This window comes from Aegilops tauschii, chromosome 3 (assembly GCF_002575655.3).
Source record: "Aegilops tauschii subsp. strangulata cultivar AL8/78 chromosome 3, Aet v6.0, whole genome shotgun sequence".
Classification (NCBI taxonomy): domain Eukaryota; kingdom Viridiplantae; phylum Streptophyta; class Magnoliopsida; order Poales; family Poaceae; genus Aegilops; species Aegilops tauschii.
This window is the reverse complement of record NC_053037.3, coordinates 6,795,636-6,815,492: the sequence shown is the minus strand read 5'-3', so window position 1 is coordinate 6,815,492 and position 19,857 is coordinate 6,795,636. Positions and strand designations below refer to the sequence as shown.

Here is a 19,857-nt window from a genome sequence, read left to right as displayed (position 1 = left end):
CGCATACACATATCTCTACAACCCTAGCGTCACCGAACCTTAAGTGTGTAGACCCTACGGGTTCGGGAGACATGCAGACATGACCGAGATGCCTCTCCGGTCAATAACCAATAGCGGGATCTGGATACCCATGTTGGCTCCCACATGTTCCACGATGATCTCATCGGATGAACCACGATGTCGAGGATTCAATCAATCCCGTATACAATTCCCTTTGTCTATCGGTATGTTACTTGCCCGAGATTCGATCGTCGGTATCCCGATACCTTGTTCAATCTCGTTACCGGCAAGTCTCTTTACTCGTTCCGTAACACATCATCCCGTGATCAACTCCTTGGTCACATTGTGCACATTATGATGATGTCCTACCGAGTGGGCCCAGAGATACCTCTCCCTTTACACGGAGTGACAAATCCCAGTCTCGATTCGTGCCAACCCAACAGACACTTTCGGAGATACCTGTAGTGCACCTTTATAGCCACCCAGTTACGTTGTGACGTTTGGTACACCCAAAGCATTCCTACGGTATCCGGGAGTTGCACAATCTCATGGTCTAAGGAACTGATACTTGACATTAGAAAAGCTCTGAGCAAACGAACTACACGATCTTGTGCTAGGCTTAGGATTGGGTCTTGTCCATCACATCATTCTCCTAATGATGTGATCCCGTTATCAACGACATCCAATGTCCATGGTCAGGAAACCGTAACCATCCATTGATCAACGAGCTAGTCAACTAGAGGCTTACTAGGGACATGGTGTTGTCTATGTATCCACACATGTATCTGAGTTTCCTATCAATACAATTCTAGCATGGATAATAAACGATTATCATGAACAAGGAAATATAATAATAACCTATTTATTATTGCCTCTAGGGCATATTTCCAACAAGCTCATGATTGGGGCATGAATATAACATTGACTTAAGCCTCCCCCAAGCTTGAGCGATACTTCTCCTTCACGAGGCCAAAAATTATATATATAATTTCGATCACGATGAACCAGATGCATAGGATAAAACTTTTAATGGAATTCCAATTTCAATCGGTTGTAATTCCAAGATCCAATGTCATCACATAGCCTATACCATGTCAATGCATTTCCCTTCAAAGATAAAGGGAAGACCTTCCTCTTGACTTCATCTCCGGGCAAACCTGCAAGCTTAAATAATCCACAAACTTCATCCACAAAGATTAGGTGCATATCAGGATGTAGTGTTCCATCTCCTGCATAAGGATTAGCTAGCAATTTCTCTATCATACCCGAAGGAATTTCATAATAAATATTTTCAGTAGGTTCAGTAGGTTGAGGAGCAACTCTTTGTTCTTCCGGTCGGGGTGAAGATACCCCGAACAAGCCCCTCAAAGGATTATTTTCCATAGTAACAATTGACAGTCAATTTCAGCACACAATATAAGTTTTTCCTTACCAAATTCCACTCACCAAAGGCGCTTCACTCCCCGGCAACGATGCCAGAAAAGAGTCTCGATGACCCACAAGTATAGGGTATCTATCGTAGTCCTTTCGATAAGTAAGAGTGTCGAACCCAACAAGGAGCAGAAGGAAATGACAAGCAGTTTTCAGCAAGGTATTTTCTGCAGGCACTGAAATTGTTGGTAACAGATAGTTTTGTGATAAGATAATCGTAACGGGTAACAAGTAATAACCGTAGCAAAGGTGCAGCAAGGTGGCCCAATCCTTTTTATAGCAAAGGACAAGCCTGGACGAACTCTTATATAAAGTAAAGCGCTCCCGAGGACACATGGGAATTATTGTCAAGTTAGTTTTCATCATGCTCATGTGATTCGTGTTCGTTACTTTGATAATTTGATATGTGGGTGGACCGGTGCTTGGGTGTTGTCCTTACTTGGACAAGCCTCCCACTTATGATTAACCCCTCCCGCAAGCATCCGCAACTATGAAAGAAGAATTAAGATAAATCTAACTATAGAATGAAACATATGGATCCAAATCAGTTCCTTACGAAGCAACCATAAACTAGGGTTTAAGCTTCTGTCACTCTAGCAACCCATTATTACTTATTACTTCCCAATGCCTTTCCCTAGGCCCAAATCATGGTGAAGTGTCATGTAGTCGACGTTCAAATAACACCACTAGAAGAAAGACAACATACATCTCATCAAAATATCGAACGAATACCAAATTCACATGATTACTTATAACAAGACTTCTCCCATGTCCTCGGGAACAAAAGTAACTACTCACAAAGCATGTTCATGTTCAAGATCAGAGGGGTATTGAATATCATTAAGGATCTGAACATTTGATTTTCCACCGAATAAACCAACTAGCATCAACTACAAGGAGTAATCAACACTACTAGCAACCCACAAGTACCAATCTGAGGTTCTGAGACAAAGATTGAATACAAGAGATGAACTAGGGTTTGAGAGGAGATGGTGCTGATGAAGATGTTGATGGAGATTTACCCCCCCCCCCTCGATGAGAGGATCGTTGGTGATGACGATGGCTTTGATTTCCCCCTTTGGGAGGGAAGTTTCCCCGGCAGAATCGCTCTGCCGGAGCTCTAGATTGCTCCTGCTCAGGTTCCGCCTCGAGACGGCGGCGCTTCGTCCTGAAAGCTATCGTCTGTTTTTTTTCTAGGTCAAAACCCTCCATATAGCCAAAGATGGGCACCAGAGACCTGCCAGGGGGCCCACAAGCCCTGGAGGCGCGCCCAGGGGGGTAGGCCGCCCCCAGGCTTGGGGCTGCCTGGTGGGTCCCCTTTGGTATTTTCTTCGCCCAATATTTTTTATTTATTCCAAAATAATTCTCCATAAAGTTTCAGGACATTTAGAGTTGTTCAGAATAGGTATATCAGATTTGCTCATTTTCGGTCCAGAATTCCAGCTGCCGGCATTCTCCCTCTTCATGTAAATCTTGCAAAATAAGAGAGAAAAGGCATAAGTATTGTACCATAATGTGAAATAACAGCCCATAATGCAATAAATATTGATATAAAAACATGATGCAAAATGGACGTATCAGCGGGCGGCACCCTGCGGCTATGCAGCGCCTGCCGGGAGGTGTTGAGGTTGATGGGCGTCGTCAGCGGGCGCAACTTCTCTCCCACGGGCTGCAGCAACAAAGAACCACGAACACCGCCAAAAAGCCCTCCGAGTCGCGGGCTTGAGCCGGCTATGGCATGGCGTGGTGGTGATTTGGGCGGCCTGACAGGAAAGCGAGGAAGGCGGCCGGGAAAATGGGCGCCGACGGGTGATGTGGCGATGACGGGGGCAGAGGGAGGGGCAGGGGAAGAGAAAAGGGGCGTCTGTGCCACAGACGCTCTATCCATTTCGACGCAAACGCAACCCAAATTTAAACCAGAAATAAGTCGAAAGCAGACAAAAATCAAACATTTGTCTGTTTACTTCCGCGTGTTGGGTTGCGTTTTACGTCCGTTGAGCCTCAAACGACCAACCATTTAGGGTCGTGTATCGGCGTCGTGCGTTGGGGTTCGAGTTGGCCTGCTGTGCCGAAGCAGTCCATCTCGCGCCAGAGCGTCGTCCAAATATTTCGAGGCATTGGCATTTTTTGGCTTCGCTCTTCTTCCCCCCTTTCTCCTCTTTCCCCCCACAACCCCGCCCCCGCCGCCGCCGCTCCGCTCCACTCCAGCCGGCGTACCCCGCCGGCGACCGGCGCCGCAGCTCGCCCATGCCTGCCAGACGGCGGATCCACTAACTGGTAGCGAGAATCTGCTCCTTTTCTGATCGATTTCCCCGCCTATTTGGCTGGTCACCGTCTCCATCTCAAACCCTAGCCACACGGCCATGGGTTCCAGTCCTGCTGCGCGTTCCAATCCCAGCAGGACCGGAAAGCGGGGGGATGCCATGGATGGTGGCAATCCACCAAGCAGATCTGCCAAGAAGTCCTCTGCTCTTCTCCCAAAGGGCTGGGTAGGAACTCCTCTGCTCTGCTTTATTCATTCAGTTCATTCATATTACATCCGAGTCTCCTCAGCTGAATCCGCTCATACCTTGCAGAGCGGGACGGCGTCGTACAGATGTTCCCCGCACCTCATCCCGCGGATTGTGGGGCTTCTCAGCGAGGAGCAGAAGGGCTTCGTCAGAAAAATCGGGTTTGGGAGCCTGCTGTCCATGGCAGACTTCGAGATTAACAAGGCCCTTACCTTGTGGCTGGTTGGCAGGTTCAGTTGCGAGACCGAGGCGCTCGAGTTTGAAGGCGGCGTGTCGATTCCGGTGAGGCCGCTCGTCAAGTCTGTCCTTGGGATCCCTTCAGGCCCCATCCCAGTCGTGCAGTCTCCCTACAGTCACTTCTCTTCTACTAAAGTGAGGAAGGCCAAGGAACTGGCCGAAGAAATGTGTGGCATAACCGAGGAGGAACCCTTCTGTACAGCCTTCATGATGGTGATACTCGCGATTTATCTAGCACCAAACACAACCATGCTTGTCAACAGGTCCTTGCTTGGAGCTGCTCAGAAGGTTGGTAGCCTCAGACAGATGGACTGGTGCGGTTTCGTTGCTGACTACCTCATCAAAGGACTCATGGAATTCAAGGAATCGGATGCACCCTTTGTTCTTCTGAAGGGCTGTGTGCACATTCTGAGCGTAAGAAACATTCCGACCGCACTTATGGAAATTACAGACTGTTTGAATGTGCTGATGTTGCTTGTTTATTTATAAATCTATTTCCATTCACTGTCCTTGAAATGCAGGTCATTTTCATTGATCATGTGAAACACGCGGAATTCCAAGTACCAAACGGCTTTCCACGCTTGCGCGTTGTCACTACAGCGCATAACAAATGGGTAGCTTCACATCCCTTTGGTAGCTTGCTGGTAATTACCCATGCACTAAATCCTGCAATCAAACTGTGATACGCTATTTATTTGAAACACACCATTCATTATTATGGGTTTCGAGATCTGATGGGTTTCAACTCTAGCCTACCCCAACTTGTTTGGGACTGAAAGGCTTTGTTGTTGTTGTACACTATTTGATATTATGTGACATATGCCTTGTTCAAAATAATGGCATGCTCTATGCTGCTACAAGCATTACCAGTCTTGTAACCCACACCCATCCAATGAGTAGCATTTATTTACCAAATCTTGACCAATCAAGTTTATTACTTACACGCAATTACATTTGAGTGACCTCTTTCAGAAGTATTTTTCTTTTTCTTAAGTTGCATATAATGATTGCTACAGTCAGTAACTTTACGCGTATTCTCATTCATATAGGTACGTCGTCTAGAAGAGTCTGTCTATGCTCCTGTGCTTAATAATGGAAATGGTAACATTGTTGAAGGCGGAGAATGTGCTGATTCTGATACAAATACTGATGCTCTAGCCAATCTGCCTGCTACCGACAACGATCAAAATAACCAGCATCCGGTTTCAGCAGGTCCTGCCAGCTTGTCCATTGTTGTAGCGTTAGAGACATCAGCTCAATCTGCAGGTACAAACCATCTTCACGGGGCCATGGGTTCCATTCCTGCTGCGCATGCTAATCCCAGCAGTAATGGAAAACAGGGGAGTGCCATGGATGGTGGTAGTCCACCAAGTAGATCTGCCAAGAGGCCCCGGAAGGTACGATCCCGGAATCCCTCCACTCCTCTGCTCTGCGTTTTTCAGTTTACATTACGCCTGAATCTCCTGAGTTGATCCGCTCATACCTTGTAGAGCGGGAGCGCGGTTTACAGATGTTCCCCTCGCCTCATTCCGCAGATTGTGGAGCTTCTCAGTGAGGAGCAGAAGGGCTTCGTCAGAAAAATCGGGTTTGGGAGCCTGCTGTCCATGGCGGATTTCGAGATGAACAAGGCCCTTACCCTCTGGTTGGTTGGTAAGTTCAGTTGTGACACCAATGCGCTTGAGTTTGGAGGCGGCTTATCGATTCCGGTGAGGCCACTCGTCAAGTCTGTCCTTGGGATCCCTTCGGGCCCCATCCAAGTCGTGCAGGGTCTCCATGTTGACTATGGTCTCTTCAGTCAGTACTGCACTGTTAAATTCAAGAACGCCAGGAAATTGGCCGAGGAAATGTGCAGCATAACCGAGGAGGAACCCTTCTGTATAGCCTTCATGATGACGATACTCGCGATTTATCTAGCACCAAATACAACCGTGCTTGTCAACAGGTCCTTTCTTGGAGCTGCTCAACAGGTCGGTAGTCTCAAACAGATGGATTGGTGCGGTTTCGTTGCTGACTATCTCTTCAAAGGAATCAGGGAGTTCAAGGAATCAGATGCACCCTTTGGTTGTCTAAAGGGCTGTGTGCACATTCTGAGCGTAAGAAACATTCCGACTGCACTTACGGAAATTACAAACTGTTTGAATGTGCTGATGTCGCTTATTTATTTATAAATTTATTTCCATTCACTGTCCTTGAAATGCAGGTCATTTTCATTGATCTTGTGAAACATGCTGCATTCGAAGTACCAAACGGCTTTCCACGCTTGGGCTTTGTCACTACAGAGCATAACAAATGGGTAGCTTCACATCCCTTTGGTAGCTTGCTGGTAATTACTCATGCACTAAATTCTGCAAGCAAACTGTGATACGCTATTTTTATTTGAAACACACCATTCATTATTATGGGTTTCGAGATCTTGTTGGTTTGAACTCTAGCCCACCCTAACTTGTTTGGGACTGAAAGGATTTGTGGTTGTTGTTGTACACTATTCGTTATTATGTGACATGCCTTGTTCAAAATAATGGCATGCTCTATGCTGCTACAAGCATTACCAGTCTTGTAACCCACACCCATCCAATGAGTAGCATTTATTTACCAAATCTTGACCAATCAAGTTTATTACTTACACGGAATTACATTGGAGTGACCTCTTTCAGAAGTAATTTTCTTTTTCCTAAGTTGCATATAACGATTGCTACAATCAGTAACTTTACGCGTATTCTCATTCATATAGGTACGTCGTCTAGAAGAGTCTGTCTATGCTCCTGTGCTTAATAATGGAAATGGTAACATTGTTCAAGTCGGAGAATGTGCTGATTCTGATACAGATACTGATGCTCTGTCCAATCAGTCTGCTACCGACAATGATCAAAATAACCAGCATCCGGTTTCACCAGGTCCTGGCAGCTTGCTCATTGTTACAGGGTTAGAGACATCAGCTCGATCTGCAGGTACAAACCATTATAACTGACTCCTATTACATTGTCTATAGCCAGGTTATAAAAGATATTACACAAGCATTTTCAACCGTTAATTGACATGTCATGTATGTAACATGCTATAAATTATGTATTGTATTCTCCTGACTCTGTTATCCTTGTACAAATCTCTACATTCAGAAGCTTGCCTAAAAGATGTAAAGCACGTAGCCATTAATCGAAAGCAATTCTTTTTCTTCAACATTGGTTATATGTATCTGAGACAAAATTCTTCCATGTATTTGATGTAACTTTTGCAGAACACATTATTTTTCCAAGAAGCGGCGAACAATTGCAGTCTGCTGGGCCTTCTTCTGAACCGTTTTCTGCACAAGTTTGTCTATGCCTTATTCTTTGAATTGCGCAGAAGAAACATCTGTAGATTATGGGTACCAATTCATGATGTGATGTTTTTCCTTTGCAGATTCTGAACGGGCTGGAGGTTCTTGCGGCTGCCGCCGAGAGCAGGAACCAGGATTCACCGTCGACGATGGAGAAGCATGATCGGAGCGCCAAAAGGGCAAGGGTGGAGCTGCCCAATAATGGGCAAATGGTGCGAGATGGAGAAGCCACCATAAGGATGGACATGAGTTTGTTCAGTTGCCGCGTCTGCTCCCACCCCGTCAAGCCCCCTGTCTTCCAGGTTAATTTCTTTCTCCAATATGCTCAATTAATTTCTTGCAGCTGAGGTCTGAGGATGGCAGTATCTGATACAATTTTGTGCAGTGCAATGTCGGGCATTTAGCTTGCGGCAGATGCCTTGCCGAGCTCCCCGACGAACAGTGCCAGATGTGTGAGCACGGCGGTGACTTTAGCCGCTGTCCAGTGATGGACGACGTCGTCCTGTCGAGCACGATGAAGTGCTCCCACGACGGCTGCCACATTTACGTCCCCTACCACGAGCTCGACGACCACCAGAGCACGTGCCCGCACGGGCCCTGCTTCTGCACGGAGACCGGCTGCAGCTTCGCGGGCGCACCGGCGGCGCTCCTCGGCCACCTCGCCGCCCTGCACTCAGTGCCAGTGCACAAGGTACACTACGGCAGTGTCCATCAGCTCCGGGTGTCGGAGCCACGGTTCCTGCTCCACGCGGAAGAGGACGACAGCGCGTTCCTCCTGGCCGTGGGCGTGCTCGGCATGGCCACCGTCGTGTCCGTGGTGTGCCTCAGAGCGGGAGCATACCCAGAGCCGCGATACGCGGTCAAGCTCTGGGCGAACGGTCCGCCGCTGCCGAGCAGCGCGGCGGGCAGCATTCTGCTGGACATGCAGGCGGTGACGAGCATCAGCAGGCCCGGCGAGGTGGCGGTGGAGGAGCTGCCGTCGTTCCTGATGGTGCCGCCGGCATACCTGGTTGACTGTGGGGCGTACAAGGAGGTGTCCCTCGACGTTCGCATTGACAGGATGTGACATGGTTCATTGCTGATGCAAGTATTTTGCATCGTTTCTTCATGGCGTAACTTGGGTTGTAATCGCTGCTTAGATGCCATTGCTGATGGGAGTAGGTGACACTAATTAAACTTCCTAGCCTGTAGGTGACTTGTCGTCTGGTTTCCCAATGCATGCTCAAAATGTTGATGTCTGTGCTGGAACGTGAGAGGCCTGAATTGTCCTGACCGGAAAACTATTAGTGCCACTATTGCCGCCATCCATTGTCAAATACTCCCTCCCGAAAAAACTTGTCCCAAGCTTATTCTTCAAACTTGGTGTTAGATACATCCATTTGGAAGACAAGATTTTTCGGGCGGAGGGAGTAGAATAGTGCCTCTTCCTCTTCCACAAGCTTAAGCGCACGCCTGTGTGCCTTCTCTCTTGGAACAAGAATCTTTTCTCTAATGCTAAGAGCATCTACAACCGGATACACCTAATCTGGCCCCTCAAGCGTTCACATTTGAAATTTTGCTAACTAGTAAACCTCAAATCCATATAAACTCGTGCGACATAAACTATCTCTACGGTGCAACAACAATCGTTTGGCTACTACATCAGCACGTGTCATTGGAATTAGATTACAAAAAATGGCATGTTCTACCTATGTACTACCTATGGACAAAGATTACAGCACGTGCCATTGGAATTGGATTACCAAAAATTGGCATGTCTACCTACATATACTAGCTATGGACAAAGATTAGGCTGCCCTGCCCTTGCCCTTGCCGTCTTTCTCGCGGAAGCAGCGCTCTAAACCGCAAAATGGATCAAGCCAGATCTGCTTATCGTCGGAGCCGTCTGACCCGTCGCTGTTCTCCTCTTTCTGGTAGTCTGTGTTGGAAATATGACCTAGTGGCAAATAATAAATTTTATTATTCATTTCCATGTTCATAGTTATGTTTATGTTCTGTGTTATAATTGCAATGGTCCTTAAGTCTGTATATCAAAGAGGCTCGGAGAAAACCTTATGTGCATGTGTGAAATAATAAATGGTAATATAGGTTCTTAGTCATGCCTTTAAGACTAGCTCAAGTGTTATATGATGATCACGTTTTCCTAATCATGGGCATGAGAATGCCAGCAACTTTGAGGACGCAATGTTAGAAGAACATTTGTGTTGAACCGACTAACTTATTGTTATGCTATGAGATCCTTTCGTCAATGGTTTATAAGACAAAGAAAGTTAAACGTTTGCATATTCCTTAAATCATCGACTTTCTTAACATCATTTGTAATTGGGTGGCTATTACGGCAGCTTACGGGTTCATGAAAAAGTATGACAAAGGACTAGATAGGTTAAAATTGTGATTTGCTCCTCCGACGATGAAGATATATTCTTGGGGCCCTCTCTGTGTTACGGTATATATCATCGGCTAGCCAGACACATCGTGATTTGATTACGTGGATGCCAGAGCACGGGACGAGAAGAAAGAGCAAAACCAGTAACGAGAAAACTCGCATACTGAGCAACTTGTCGATTCACGGGGATGCTGATAAATCTCACCTCAGGTTTTTGTAACATATCGCTAAGCAACAGGAATAGCACACGGTAACTAAAGGTTCATTTGAATATATATTTGTGTGGGTATAAAGGTCAATATATATGTTCACGGTTTCACTATTGATCATTGATCAAAAAGAGTTTCGCTCATGTATATATTTCACCGTACCTACATGATCACACGCTTAGGGCCTGTTCGGGATAGAGAAAAAACGTAGGAAAACCAAAGGAAAGCTATTCCTAAAGAACTGCTCCCTTTTCAACCGTTGAGAATAAAGGATACTTTTGTTACCGATCCGCAGGAAAGGTTTCTGGGCAGCCAAATTTTTCGCGGAGGCCCGAGACAGTGGAAGGAAAAGGGCACCGAACCATGCATCCTAGGACCCACATCGGCTATAAAAATTATTGATCTGTACACATCGAGGCCACACAGGCAGCATGCAGCAAGCATTTAAAAATCAATGCAGGGGACCCACATATGTTGATTTCGTGGGTTTCTTGTCCTGCATTCCGGACACGACTGTGTAGATTCCTACAAAGTTTTATTTTCCGCTGTTTTGCATCTCACTTCCTTTCCATTTTCCCTATTTTGTTCCAAACCTGTGTTTTGGCACAAGTGTCATATATCTGCTGAGTAATAGAAAAGGAGTCTGAGAGAAAGTGAACGGAAAAATTTCGAAGACACTGGAAATGTTTCAGAGAGAAAACAGAAAATGTATTGAAGAAACCAAGAATTAGAATCGTTTCGGAGTAAACCATAAAGGCAGAAAAGTTTCGAAATGCATCCCTAGTTTTTGGTGGGGTGTCAAAAAAGTTTTGGAACATCCCGAAATTTTCCGGAGGGGAGGGGACGCCTCTTGCGCCAAAACACAATGTTCCTTGAAGGGGGAGAAGGTTCCCCTTTTCGTGTGGGTGGCGCGCGCAGCCCCGTTTTGGTGGAAGCTTGTTGGCCCCATGGTTCTCTAAAAAGAAGATATTTCATGGTGAATCTCCCTTGCACCGATGGTGAAAAGATAACACCTTCACCGCGTTTTTCCATCCACTCGGCAAGTTCGGTGCATATCTTCCATCAGGAGTAGCAGCTAGCAGCGATTACATTACACCAGCATGAAGAAATTATGCAAAACACTTGCATCAGCATGGACCATATCACACCCTGTCAATGCGAACGTCGAGGGACACCTCGGACGCGCCAGATCCAGCCAGATATGCAGGCGGCACCATCAAGAAAGACGGCAGCTCCTCCACGGCCACCTCGCCGGGTCTGTTGCTGTTCGTCACCGCCTTCGTGTCCAACAGAATGCTGCCCGCCGCGCTGCTCGGTGGCGGCGGACCGTTCGCCCGGAGCTTGACCGCGTGTCGCGGCTCCAGTGACGCTCCCGCACAGATGCACACCGCAGACACGACGGTGGCCATGCCGAGCGCGCCCACGGCCAGGAGGAACACGCTGTCGTCCTCTTCCGCATGGAGCAGGCACTGCGCCTCCGACAACCGGAGCCGGTGAACATTGCCGTACTGGACCTTCTGCACTGGCACCGAGTGCACCACACTGAGGTGGCCAAGGAGCGCCGGTGGAGGGCCGCAGAAGCCGCAACCGGGCTCCATGCAGAAGCAGGGCGCGTGTGGGCACACTCTCTGGTGGCCGTCGAGCTCGTGGTAGGGGACGTAGCTCTGGCAGCCGTCGTAGGAGCACTTCATCTCGCTCGACAAGACGACGTCGTCCATCACTGGACAGCGGCTAAAGCCACCGCCATGCTCGCAGATCGGGCACTGTTCGCCGGGGAGCTCCGCGAGGCATGTGCCGCAAGCTAAATGCCCGACATTGCACTGCGCAAAATTGTATCAGATACTGCCATGCTCAGACCTCAGCTGAATGGAACAGGAAATTATTCGAGCATTCTTTGAGGAAAGAAATTAACCTGGAAGACAGGGGGCTTGACGGGGTGGTAGCAGACGCGACAACTAAGCAAACTCATGTCCATCCTTATGGTGCCTTCTCCGGCTCGCTTTACTTGCCCACTGTTGGGCAGCTCCACCCTCGCCCTCTCGGGCGTCCGATCGTCCTTCGGCGAACCCCTGTTCCTTCCCAAAGTGGCTTCTGGCGCAAGCTGCGTCTTCTCCGCAATCTGCAAGGGTATCAGAGGGAAACACATTATTTGAATTACTGCCATGCCATGCCATGCCGTGTGGAATTGGAACCCATAACGTAGCGTAATTAAAAATAATAATGTCACAGAAGTGAAGTGTCAACAAACTTGTGCAGAACACGGTGAAGAAGGCCCAGCAGACTGCAATTGCTCGCGGCTTCTTGGAAAACCTACGCGTTCTTCCAAGAAAACGCACCCCTCAACTCTGTGAGTGTTAAATGAATACACTGTAGAATTATGTGCAAAAGAAAAAAAGAATACATGTTACAATTTTGTCTGAGATATGCAAACATAATGTTAAAGAAAACAGCTGTTTCCATTTCATGAATATGTAGAGATCTTGTACAAGGGTAACAAAGTTGAAGAATACAGAGTTTACAGCATGTTACATACATGTTGTCCGGAACAAGCCTTGCCAATTAATGGTTGAAAATGCTTGTGTAATATCTGTTATAACCTGGCTATAGATAATGTAATAGGAGTAAGTATCTGGTTCGTACCTGCAGATCGAGCTGATGTCTCTAAAGCTACATGTTCAACACCGGCCAAGCTTGTTACATCAGGGGTTGTTCTGGCAGGGCCAGGGTATGCTGAAATCGGATGCGGGTTATTTTGATGGGTGACAGTGATAGCAAACTGATTGGCCAGAGCGTCAGTATTTGTATCAGAATCAGCACATGTTCCGCCTTCAACAATGCTACCATTTCCCATGTTATTGAGCACGGGAGCATAGACAGACTCTTCTATACGACGCACCTATTTGCATCAGAATGCGCATTAAGTTACTGATTGAGCAAACATTATATGCCATTTCATAAAAAGAAAAATACTTCTGAAAGAGGTCACTCAAATGTAATTCCGTATGAGTAATAAACTTGATCGGTCAAGATTTGGTAAATAAATGCTACTCGCTGGATGAATGTGGGTTACAAGACTGGTAATGCTTGTAGCAGCATATAGCATGCCATTATTTTGAACAAGGCATATGTCACATAATAAAAAATAGTGTATCACAGTGAGTTTGATTGCAGAATTTAGTACATGAGTAATTACCAGCAAGCTACCAAAGGGATGTGAAGCTACCCATTTGTTATGCTCTGTGGTGACAACGCCCAAGCGTGGAAAGCCGTTTGGCACTTCAAATGCAGCGTGTTTCACAAGATCAACGTAAATGACCTGCATTTCAAGGACAATGAATGGAAACAAAATTTATAAATAAACAAGCGACATCAGCACATTCAAGCAGTTTGTAATTTCCACAAGTGCGGCCGGAATGTATCTTACGTTCAGGATGTGCACACAGCCCTTTACAAAAACAAAGGGTGCTTCCGATTCCTTGAACTTCCTGATTCCTCTGAAGAGATAGTCAGCAACGAAGCCGCACCAGTCCATCTGCTTGAGGCTGCCGACCTGTTGAGCGGCTCCAAACAAGTACCGGTTGACAAGCTTGGTCGTGTTCGGCGCGAGATAGATCGCAAGTATCACCATCATGAAGGCCATACAGAAGGGTTCCTCCTCGGTCATGCCGCGCATTTCTTCGGCCAGTTTCTCGGCGTTCTTCCCTTTAAGACAGCGGTGCCGAGTGCGGAGAGCGTCGCCGACGTGGAGGCCCGCCACGACCTGGATGGGGCCCGAAGGGATCCCGAGGACGGACGCCACGAGCGGCCTTACCGGAACCGACACGTCGCCTTCGAACTCGAGCGCCTCGGTGTCGCAGCTGAACCTGTCGATCAGCCACAGGGTGAGGGCCCTGTCCATCTCGAAGTCTGCCATGGACAGCAGGCTCCCAAACCCAATCTTTCTCACAAAGCCTCTCTGCTCGTCGCTGAGAAGCTTCATCATCGGTGGGATGAGGTGAGGCGAGCACCTGTACGCCGTGTCTCCCTGCACACAAGGTAGTATGAGTGAGTGGATTAAACAAGCGACTGACTGAAGGGATTTACTCGAGATGTGAGCTGAGCTGAACTGAATAAAGCAGAGGGATTTACTGAACTGAACTGAGCTGAATCCAGTCCAGCCCATTTAGATGCGGGAAGAAGAAAAGGGGAGGGATTTACCTTCCGGCGGGACTTGTTGGCGGAATTGTAATGCCCACGCTTTCTGCTCCCGCTGGGATTCGCAGGCGTGGCGGGATTGGAGCGCATTGCTGCCTGCGTAGCTAGGTAGGGTTCGAGATCGAGATTGTGCGCGGCCAAACGGGGGGGAATCCAGCAGGAAAGGAGCGGATTCTCGCTACCAGTTAATGGATCCGCCGTCTGGCAGGCAGCGGCGGGCTGCGGCGCCGGCCGCCGGCGACTGGAGTGGAGTGGAGCGGCGCGGCTGGGGAAGAAAAGGGGGGAAGAAGAGCGAGGGTTCGTGGCGAAGGCAGAAATTGCCATGTCTCGAAAAAATTAATTTGGACGACGCTCTCCCTCGGCCAACCGGCGCGAGCTCCGATCGGTCAGCTTCGGCACTGCACGATTAGGCCAACAGGCCAATTACAGCCGTTGGATCTCAGCTCCTACGTGGTCCTCTTTTGCCCTAGCACATGCTGCTTCCGCTCGCAACAGTATTAGTACTCCCTCTATAAACTAATATAAAAGCGTTTAGATGATAATGTCGTTTTGGCTCTCTGCCACCATGAAGACCGGTTTTTTTTTTGAAAAATTTCAAAAAATTTGATTTCAAAAAAATCTGAAAAAGTCTGTGCAAGTAAACAAGGATGTGAGGCGTGCGTGTGCAAAATTTCAGGATGAAATACGTTGAAATGTGACCTGTACAAAAAAGACAAATTCAGGGTTTAGGAGGATCAATAGTATCATGTGTTAAAAAGTATCAGATTTGTCCTTTTTGTCCAACGTATTTCGTCCTGAAAATTTACACACTTGTGCATTATGCCTTCATCTATCTCTGGATTTTTTTTTCAGAATTTTTTGAAATTTAAATATATGAATTTTCACGAATTTTATATTTTGCATTTGGAGGCCTACACATAGCTCGGCCTCCAAAAGCAATTTCCGCGTTTAACTGTGGATACTGGAGCACATTAATTTGGGTTGCGCGCAAGTATGATGATGGACTATAAACCTAGAATTTACATATCAGATCTAATTAATCAAGCCTCTTAAAACATCCACGGACGTGTCTGGACGTGTCCACGGACAATGATCGGTTGCCAGAAACCATAATTGCTACATTCTGGGATAAGTTGTCAACGTATCTCACATCTTTCAACCTTTCAGAAGGTTCTTGAACCAGTTTTTCTGGTTTATTTTTTTTCTTTTTCCTTCTTATTTTCTTTTTCTTTTTCCTTTTCCTATTTTACCCTTTTAGTTCCTTTTTCTATTTATTTCTTATTTTTTTACAAATTTCAAAAAATGTTCAAAATATTCAAAATTTGCTTGCGTTGCCAAATATGTTAAGATTTTACAAAATTTGTTCGAAGTTTTAAACAAAATTGTTTTTTGCAAAAATTGTCCGAAGTTTTCAAAAAGTGTTTCGGTTTTCAAAGGCTTTTGGAGAATTTCCAACATTTTAATCATCAACACCCCTTTTGTTTCCTGATTGCTTTGCAGGTCTTGATCAAAAAGAAGAAGAAATGAAGATGAAGATGTAGTTTAGGACTTCTATTTCCTTTCTTTTTATTCAATATAATGATTTTGTAATTGTATTTATATAAGTAAAGCTTATTGTTTCATTATCCAGATTGTAGGATTCATAATATTACTTTGTACTAATTTACTTATTAATAAAGTTTTTATTCCTTTTTGGAGCAAACTTTTGTCATATAACTTTGTAAAAAGAATTTCATTATTAATTCTCATCCTATTCTTTATTTGTTTAATTCTACTTCAACTGTAATATGGAGTTGTACTTATGCACTTAGGTCCTTAACCTATATCCTATTTGAATTGTGAACCAAATACTAAAAAATGAGCAAAGGTCATGTCAAAATTCATACTTGAGTCAATCTGTTGTCCTTGGGACACCTCCATTTGAGTGATGTTTGCTCCCACATTTGGTGTTTTCTTCTGTATGATGAGTTTCTTCAATGTTCGGGCCCATTTCCTACAGAAACACATTATGCGTTAAGTTGTAGACGTATCGCACACCTTCGATGCTACATGGGGTAGCTCACTTTGCATTTTTTACCGGTTCTGGGAACCTTTTAGAAGGTTCCTGAACCGGGTTTTCTGGTCTACTATTTTTCCTTTTCCTCCTTCTTTCCTTTTTATTTTACTTTTCTTATTTTCCCCCTTTTTCATTTTATTTTTATTTTTTACAAACTTCAAAAAATATCAAAATTTGTTTGGTCAAACGGGAGAGTGGGGGAGCAATTGCCCCCTTAGCTAAATAGCCTGGCATTTGCTAGTTTGTAAAAATTTAATTGGACCACCCTAATACAAAATTCTGGCTACGCCACTGGTTCTCGCTAACGCCTCTGCACTCCTGTGGCCGGCTTGTGATCCATCGCCGCGATAGGAGGCGCATGAGGAGGAGGGTGAGCTGACGTCCCATGGCGGCAGCCTGGGATCGGCGGCTGCGACGGAGGCCCTGGTGGGGGCGGCACACGCGCCGGCGCAGATCATTGTATTTATTACAAATAAAAGCTATCCAACGACACAATCACACAGGTAAGTTTTTTTCTTTTTGCAAAATATGCACCCCCTGTGTCACTTTCGCCCGAGGCGACTTGGAGGCGACCGAGCCTAACCTAGCACCACCACCAGAAGACGCCACCCGTCGATGACGTGTCATCCGACGTGGCATTCAGGCTGCCCAGATTAGAAATCAAACAGTTTAAGGATTTCATATATGCGGAGTTTGTAGGCATGAGGCAAGGGGTTCGGCCTTTGGGCACAATGTGCATCCTTCGTTTCATGAGCAAAAGAACTTCACACCCCACAACATGCACGTCATTCATGAACACAATATAAAGTCGTTATCGCGTTGGTGGTTGGTGGTACACCATCTGCAACTCTGTCATGAAGTGTTGCAGTACGATTCACCGAGTGGAGACAATGTGGCCATTGAGCTTGTCAACCATGAAGATCGTAAGTTTTGCTTCTTGTTGCTCTACATGTTGGTTAATTCATTCATTCGCTCCACGTTGTATAGCCGAGACTTCGTTATGTCTCAGTCGATACTATATTCCTTTGATCTTGCATGAAGATTCGTACAAAAAATTTCTTTTCAGTTTGTTTTTCCTTTTTATACACTATATCACTTGACTGATTAAGTCTTAGTCGACTAAGACCTAGCCACACCCTTTAAAAAATAGTGGCATTTCCAAAAAGAAAAATCAGTGTCATACTCGCAATGAAAAGTCCAGGGCCACGTTCAACAATTTTTGGTGGTATTTCTTTTTAATTTTTAGTGACATTTCCAACAAAAGTTCCAGGGCCCCGACGCGTTGGATCCGGCTGCACCGCGCAGAAGCTCACTCACAGCGCAGGAGTTTGATAGGAGGGAGACGTGTGGTGTGAGGTGCCGATAAAGCAGGAGCCCTATCCACCCTCGCTCTTTCTGAGCAACAGGCCACGTATCTCTCGCCATGGCCATGGCCACGAAGCTCCAATGTCTACCATGGCTCCTGCTCATCCACTCTACCTTCTTCCTCGTCTGCCACACCACCGCCTTGACACTCGACCATGCCTCCGGCCTCCACCCAGTCGTGCTGCTGCCCGGCAGCACGTGCAGCCAGATCGAGGCCCGCCTCACGGACGCCTACGAGCCGCCGTCGCCGCTCTGCGCCGTGCACAAGGGCGACGGCCAGTGGCACCGGCTATGGAAGAACGCGGCTGCTCCCGATGCCGACGCCACGTGCTTCGCCGATCAGTTTAGTTTGGTCTACGACGATGCCGCCGGCGATTACCACAACGCGCCCGGCGTCGAAACCCGCGCCGTCTCCTTCGGCTCCACCCGCGGCTTCCTTGCCGACGACTCTGCCGAGAAGTAAGTACTGCCTCCGTCATGGTTTATTGGTCCGCTTCACATTTTATGCTAAATTTTAATCTTAGATTTAACTAAAAAATATTAATGTATGTAGAAAAAAATATAATTCAAAACTAAGTTTAAATATGAAATTCAACAATGTAATTTTTGGTTACATGCATTACTATTTTTTAGTTATTAAATCTATGCATCAAATACTAAAAGGACCAACAAATTAGGATGGAAGTAGTATCCCAAACTATGCTCTCACATACGACATCACATATTCACATCAATAAACGGCAACTTGGTTAACCTGCCAGGGAGCTGTGCATGGGGAAGTTGGTGGAGGTGTTGGAGCGAGCGGGGTACCGCGACGGCGAGACCCTCTTCGGCGCTCCCTACGACTTCCGGTACGCGCCCGCCCCGCCGGGGACGGCGAACAGGGTGGTGTCCCGGTTCCGGCAGCGGCTCCGGGAGCTGGTGGAGCGCGCGAGCAGGACAAACGGTGACAAGCCGGTCATCCTCGTCTCGCACAGCCAGGGTGGCTACTTCGCACTCGACTTCCTCAACCGGAGCCCGCTGCCGTGGCGCAGGAGGTTCGTGAAGCACTTCGTCATGGCCTCCACGGGCGCCGGCGGGTTCGTGCTGTTAATGCAGACCCTCCTCCCCTCAAGCGGCACCTCCACCTCAGCCTCGCCCGCCGACGTCCTCTCGCCGCCGCAAGTCAGGATGATCTTCCCCGGCACTTTCTCGGCACTACCGTCTCCCGTCGCTTTCGGCGACGACACGCCGCTGGTGGTCACGGCGAACCGGAGCTACGCCGCGCGTGACATGCCGGCGTTCCTCGCGGCGGCGGGGCTGCCGCCACAAGCGGTATGGCTCTACGAGACGCGGGCCCTTCCCGTGGCGCTGAGCCTCGGACCGCCGCTAGTGCCCATGACGTGCATCAACGGCGGTGGCGTGCCGACCGTGGAGAAGCTCGTCTACCGGGGGCCTGGCGGCCTCGGCGCGGCCCCGGAGGTGGTGTACGGAGACGGCGACGGCGTCGTGAACTTGGCGAGCATACTTGCGCTGGACACGGTGATGGGTGGAGACCCGAGGCAGGAGCACTACAGGTCCATCAGGATTGCCAATATGTCTCACCTTGGTGTTGTCTCGGACGCTCTCGCCCTCGAGCGTTTGCTTGGTGAGATTTTTTACGCCGCTACACCTGCCGTAGATGCGCGTGCGATGTAGCGAAAATAATTGAGCTGCGACACCCGCTTTTAGCCCAATTTTGTAATTAAAAACATCGCTGCTATCTGATGTTTTTGATCTGGTTTTCCTTGTGAACTGCATCCACTCTTCCTGCTTAACGAATTCCCTCAAAATTGTGATGCACCCCCTCTAGTTCCTGGCTTGCTGGCGTCATCGGTCGTCACGTCCCCTGCTTTGGCCCCTCGCCCCGCCGCCTCCCCAACCCAGGACGCCTTGTTGCCCTGCGCCTGTCATGTCAAGGCCCGCGTGTCTGGTGTGGCTCCCCTTCTTGGTGGTGGTTTTTCGACCTACGTTTTACTTTCGACTCCTGATTTCTGATTCGGTGGCTATGGGATTCCTCAGACCCAGGCCAGGGAGAAATCCCTGCTTGGCTTGCCGATGCTGGCAGCAGCGACGCTCACGAGTGTCGTCCACATCTTGGAAGCATTGTCATGGACTCTCCTTGAGCCCCTCTT

The 19,857-nt window shown here is 47.5% G+C and overlaps 3 protein-coding genes across 4 annotated transcripts; 2 read left to right on the top strand and 1 right to left on the bottom strand.

Annotated features, from left to right (window-relative positions):
* Positions 1-3,510: 3,510 nt before the first annotated feature.
* On the top strand, positions 3,511-8,732 carry LOC109760681 (uncharacterized). 2 transcript variants are annotated; one of them, XM_020319488.4, is made up of 10 exons: positions 3,511-3,920; positions 4,008-4,592; positions 4,700-4,822; positions 5,228-5,575; positions 5,669-6,271; positions 6,379-6,501; positions 6,910-7,126; positions 7,414-7,487; positions 7,578-7,796; positions 7,880-8,732. In XM_020319488.4, exons 1-10 carry the CDS (start codon positions 3,795-3,797, stop codon positions 8,558-8,560), a joined length of 3,099 nt encoding a protein of 1,032 aa, XP_020175077.1. In that variant the 5' UTR covers positions 3,511-3,794; the 3' UTR covers positions 8,561-8,732. The 2 variants fall into 2 exon arrangements, with proteins under 2 accessions (XP_020175077.1, XP_020175078.1); XM_020319489.4 differs by having other exon boundaries at positions 3,543-3,920; positions 5,714-6,271.
* Positions 8,733-11,040: 2,308 nt separating this feature from the next.
* On the bottom strand, positions 11,041-14,589 carry LOC109760675 (uncharacterized). The gene is made up of 7 exons (XM_020319482.4): positions 14,287-14,589; positions 13,514-14,113; positions 13,283-13,405; positions 12,730-12,985; positions 12,338-12,456; positions 12,002-12,208; positions 11,041-11,909 (listed from the first exon to the last, which is right to left on the bottom strand). The coding sequence occupies exons 1-7, from the start codon at positions 14,371-14,373 to the stop codon at positions 11,232-11,234; spliced, it is 2,070 nt and encodes a 689-aa protein (XP_020175071.1). The 5' UTR covers positions 14,374-14,589; the 3' UTR covers positions 11,041-11,231.
* A 3,045-nt stretch (positions 14,590-17,634) lies between these two features.
* On the top strand, positions 17,635-19,477 carry LOC109760674 (lecithin-cholesterol acyltransferase-like 1). Its single transcript, XM_020319481.3, has 2 exons — positions 17,635-18,163; positions 18,466-19,477. Exons 1-2 carry the CDS (start codon positions 17,763-17,765, stop codon positions 19,379-19,381), a joined length of 1,317 nt encoding a protein of 438 aa, XP_020175070.1. The 5' UTR covers positions 17,635-17,762; the 3' UTR covers positions 19,382-19,477.
* The last annotated feature ends 380 nt before the right edge of the window (positions 19,478-19,857 follow it).

What these genes read in the sequence shown, in the direction of transcription:
- LOC109760681 (XM_020319488.4), top strand. Translation starts at nt 3,795, where the DNA reads ATGGGTTCCAGTCCTGCTGCGCGTTCCAATCCCAGCAGGACCGGAAAG. An exon ending in ATCCCTTTGGTAGCTTGCTG is followed by an intron (nt 6,502 to 6,909) that starts GTAATTACTCAT and finishes TCATTCATATAG; the next exon opens with GTACGTCGTCTAGAAGAGTC. An exon ending in CTGAACCGTTTTCTGCACAA is followed by an intron (nt 7,488 to 7,577) that starts GTTTGTCTATGC and finishes TTTCCTTTGCAG; the next exon opens with ATTCTGAACGGGCTGGAGGT.
- LOC109760675 (XM_020319482.4), bottom strand. Translation starts at nt 14,373, where the DNA reads ATGCGCTCCAATCCCGCCACGCCTGCGAATCCCAGCGGGAGCAGAAAG. An exon ending in GCTGTGTGCACATCCTGAAC is followed by an intron (nt 13,406 to 13,513) that starts GTAAGATACATT and finishes CTTGAAATGCAG; the next exon opens with GTCATTTACGTTGATCTTGT. An exon ending in CTTCACCGTGTTCTGCACAA is followed by an intron (nt 12,209 to 12,337) that starts GTTTGTTGACAC and finishes ATACCCTTGCAG; the next exon opens with ATTGCGGAGAAGACGCAGCT.
- LOC109760674 (XM_020319481.3), top strand. Translation starts at nt 17,763, where the DNA reads ATGGCCATGGCCACGAAGCTCCAATGTCTACCATGGCTCCTGCTCATC. An exon ending in GCCGACGACTCTGCCGAGAA is followed by an intron (nt 18,164 to 18,465) that starts GTAAGTACTGCC and finishes TTAACCTGCCAG; the next exon opens with GGAGCTGTGCATGGGGAAGT.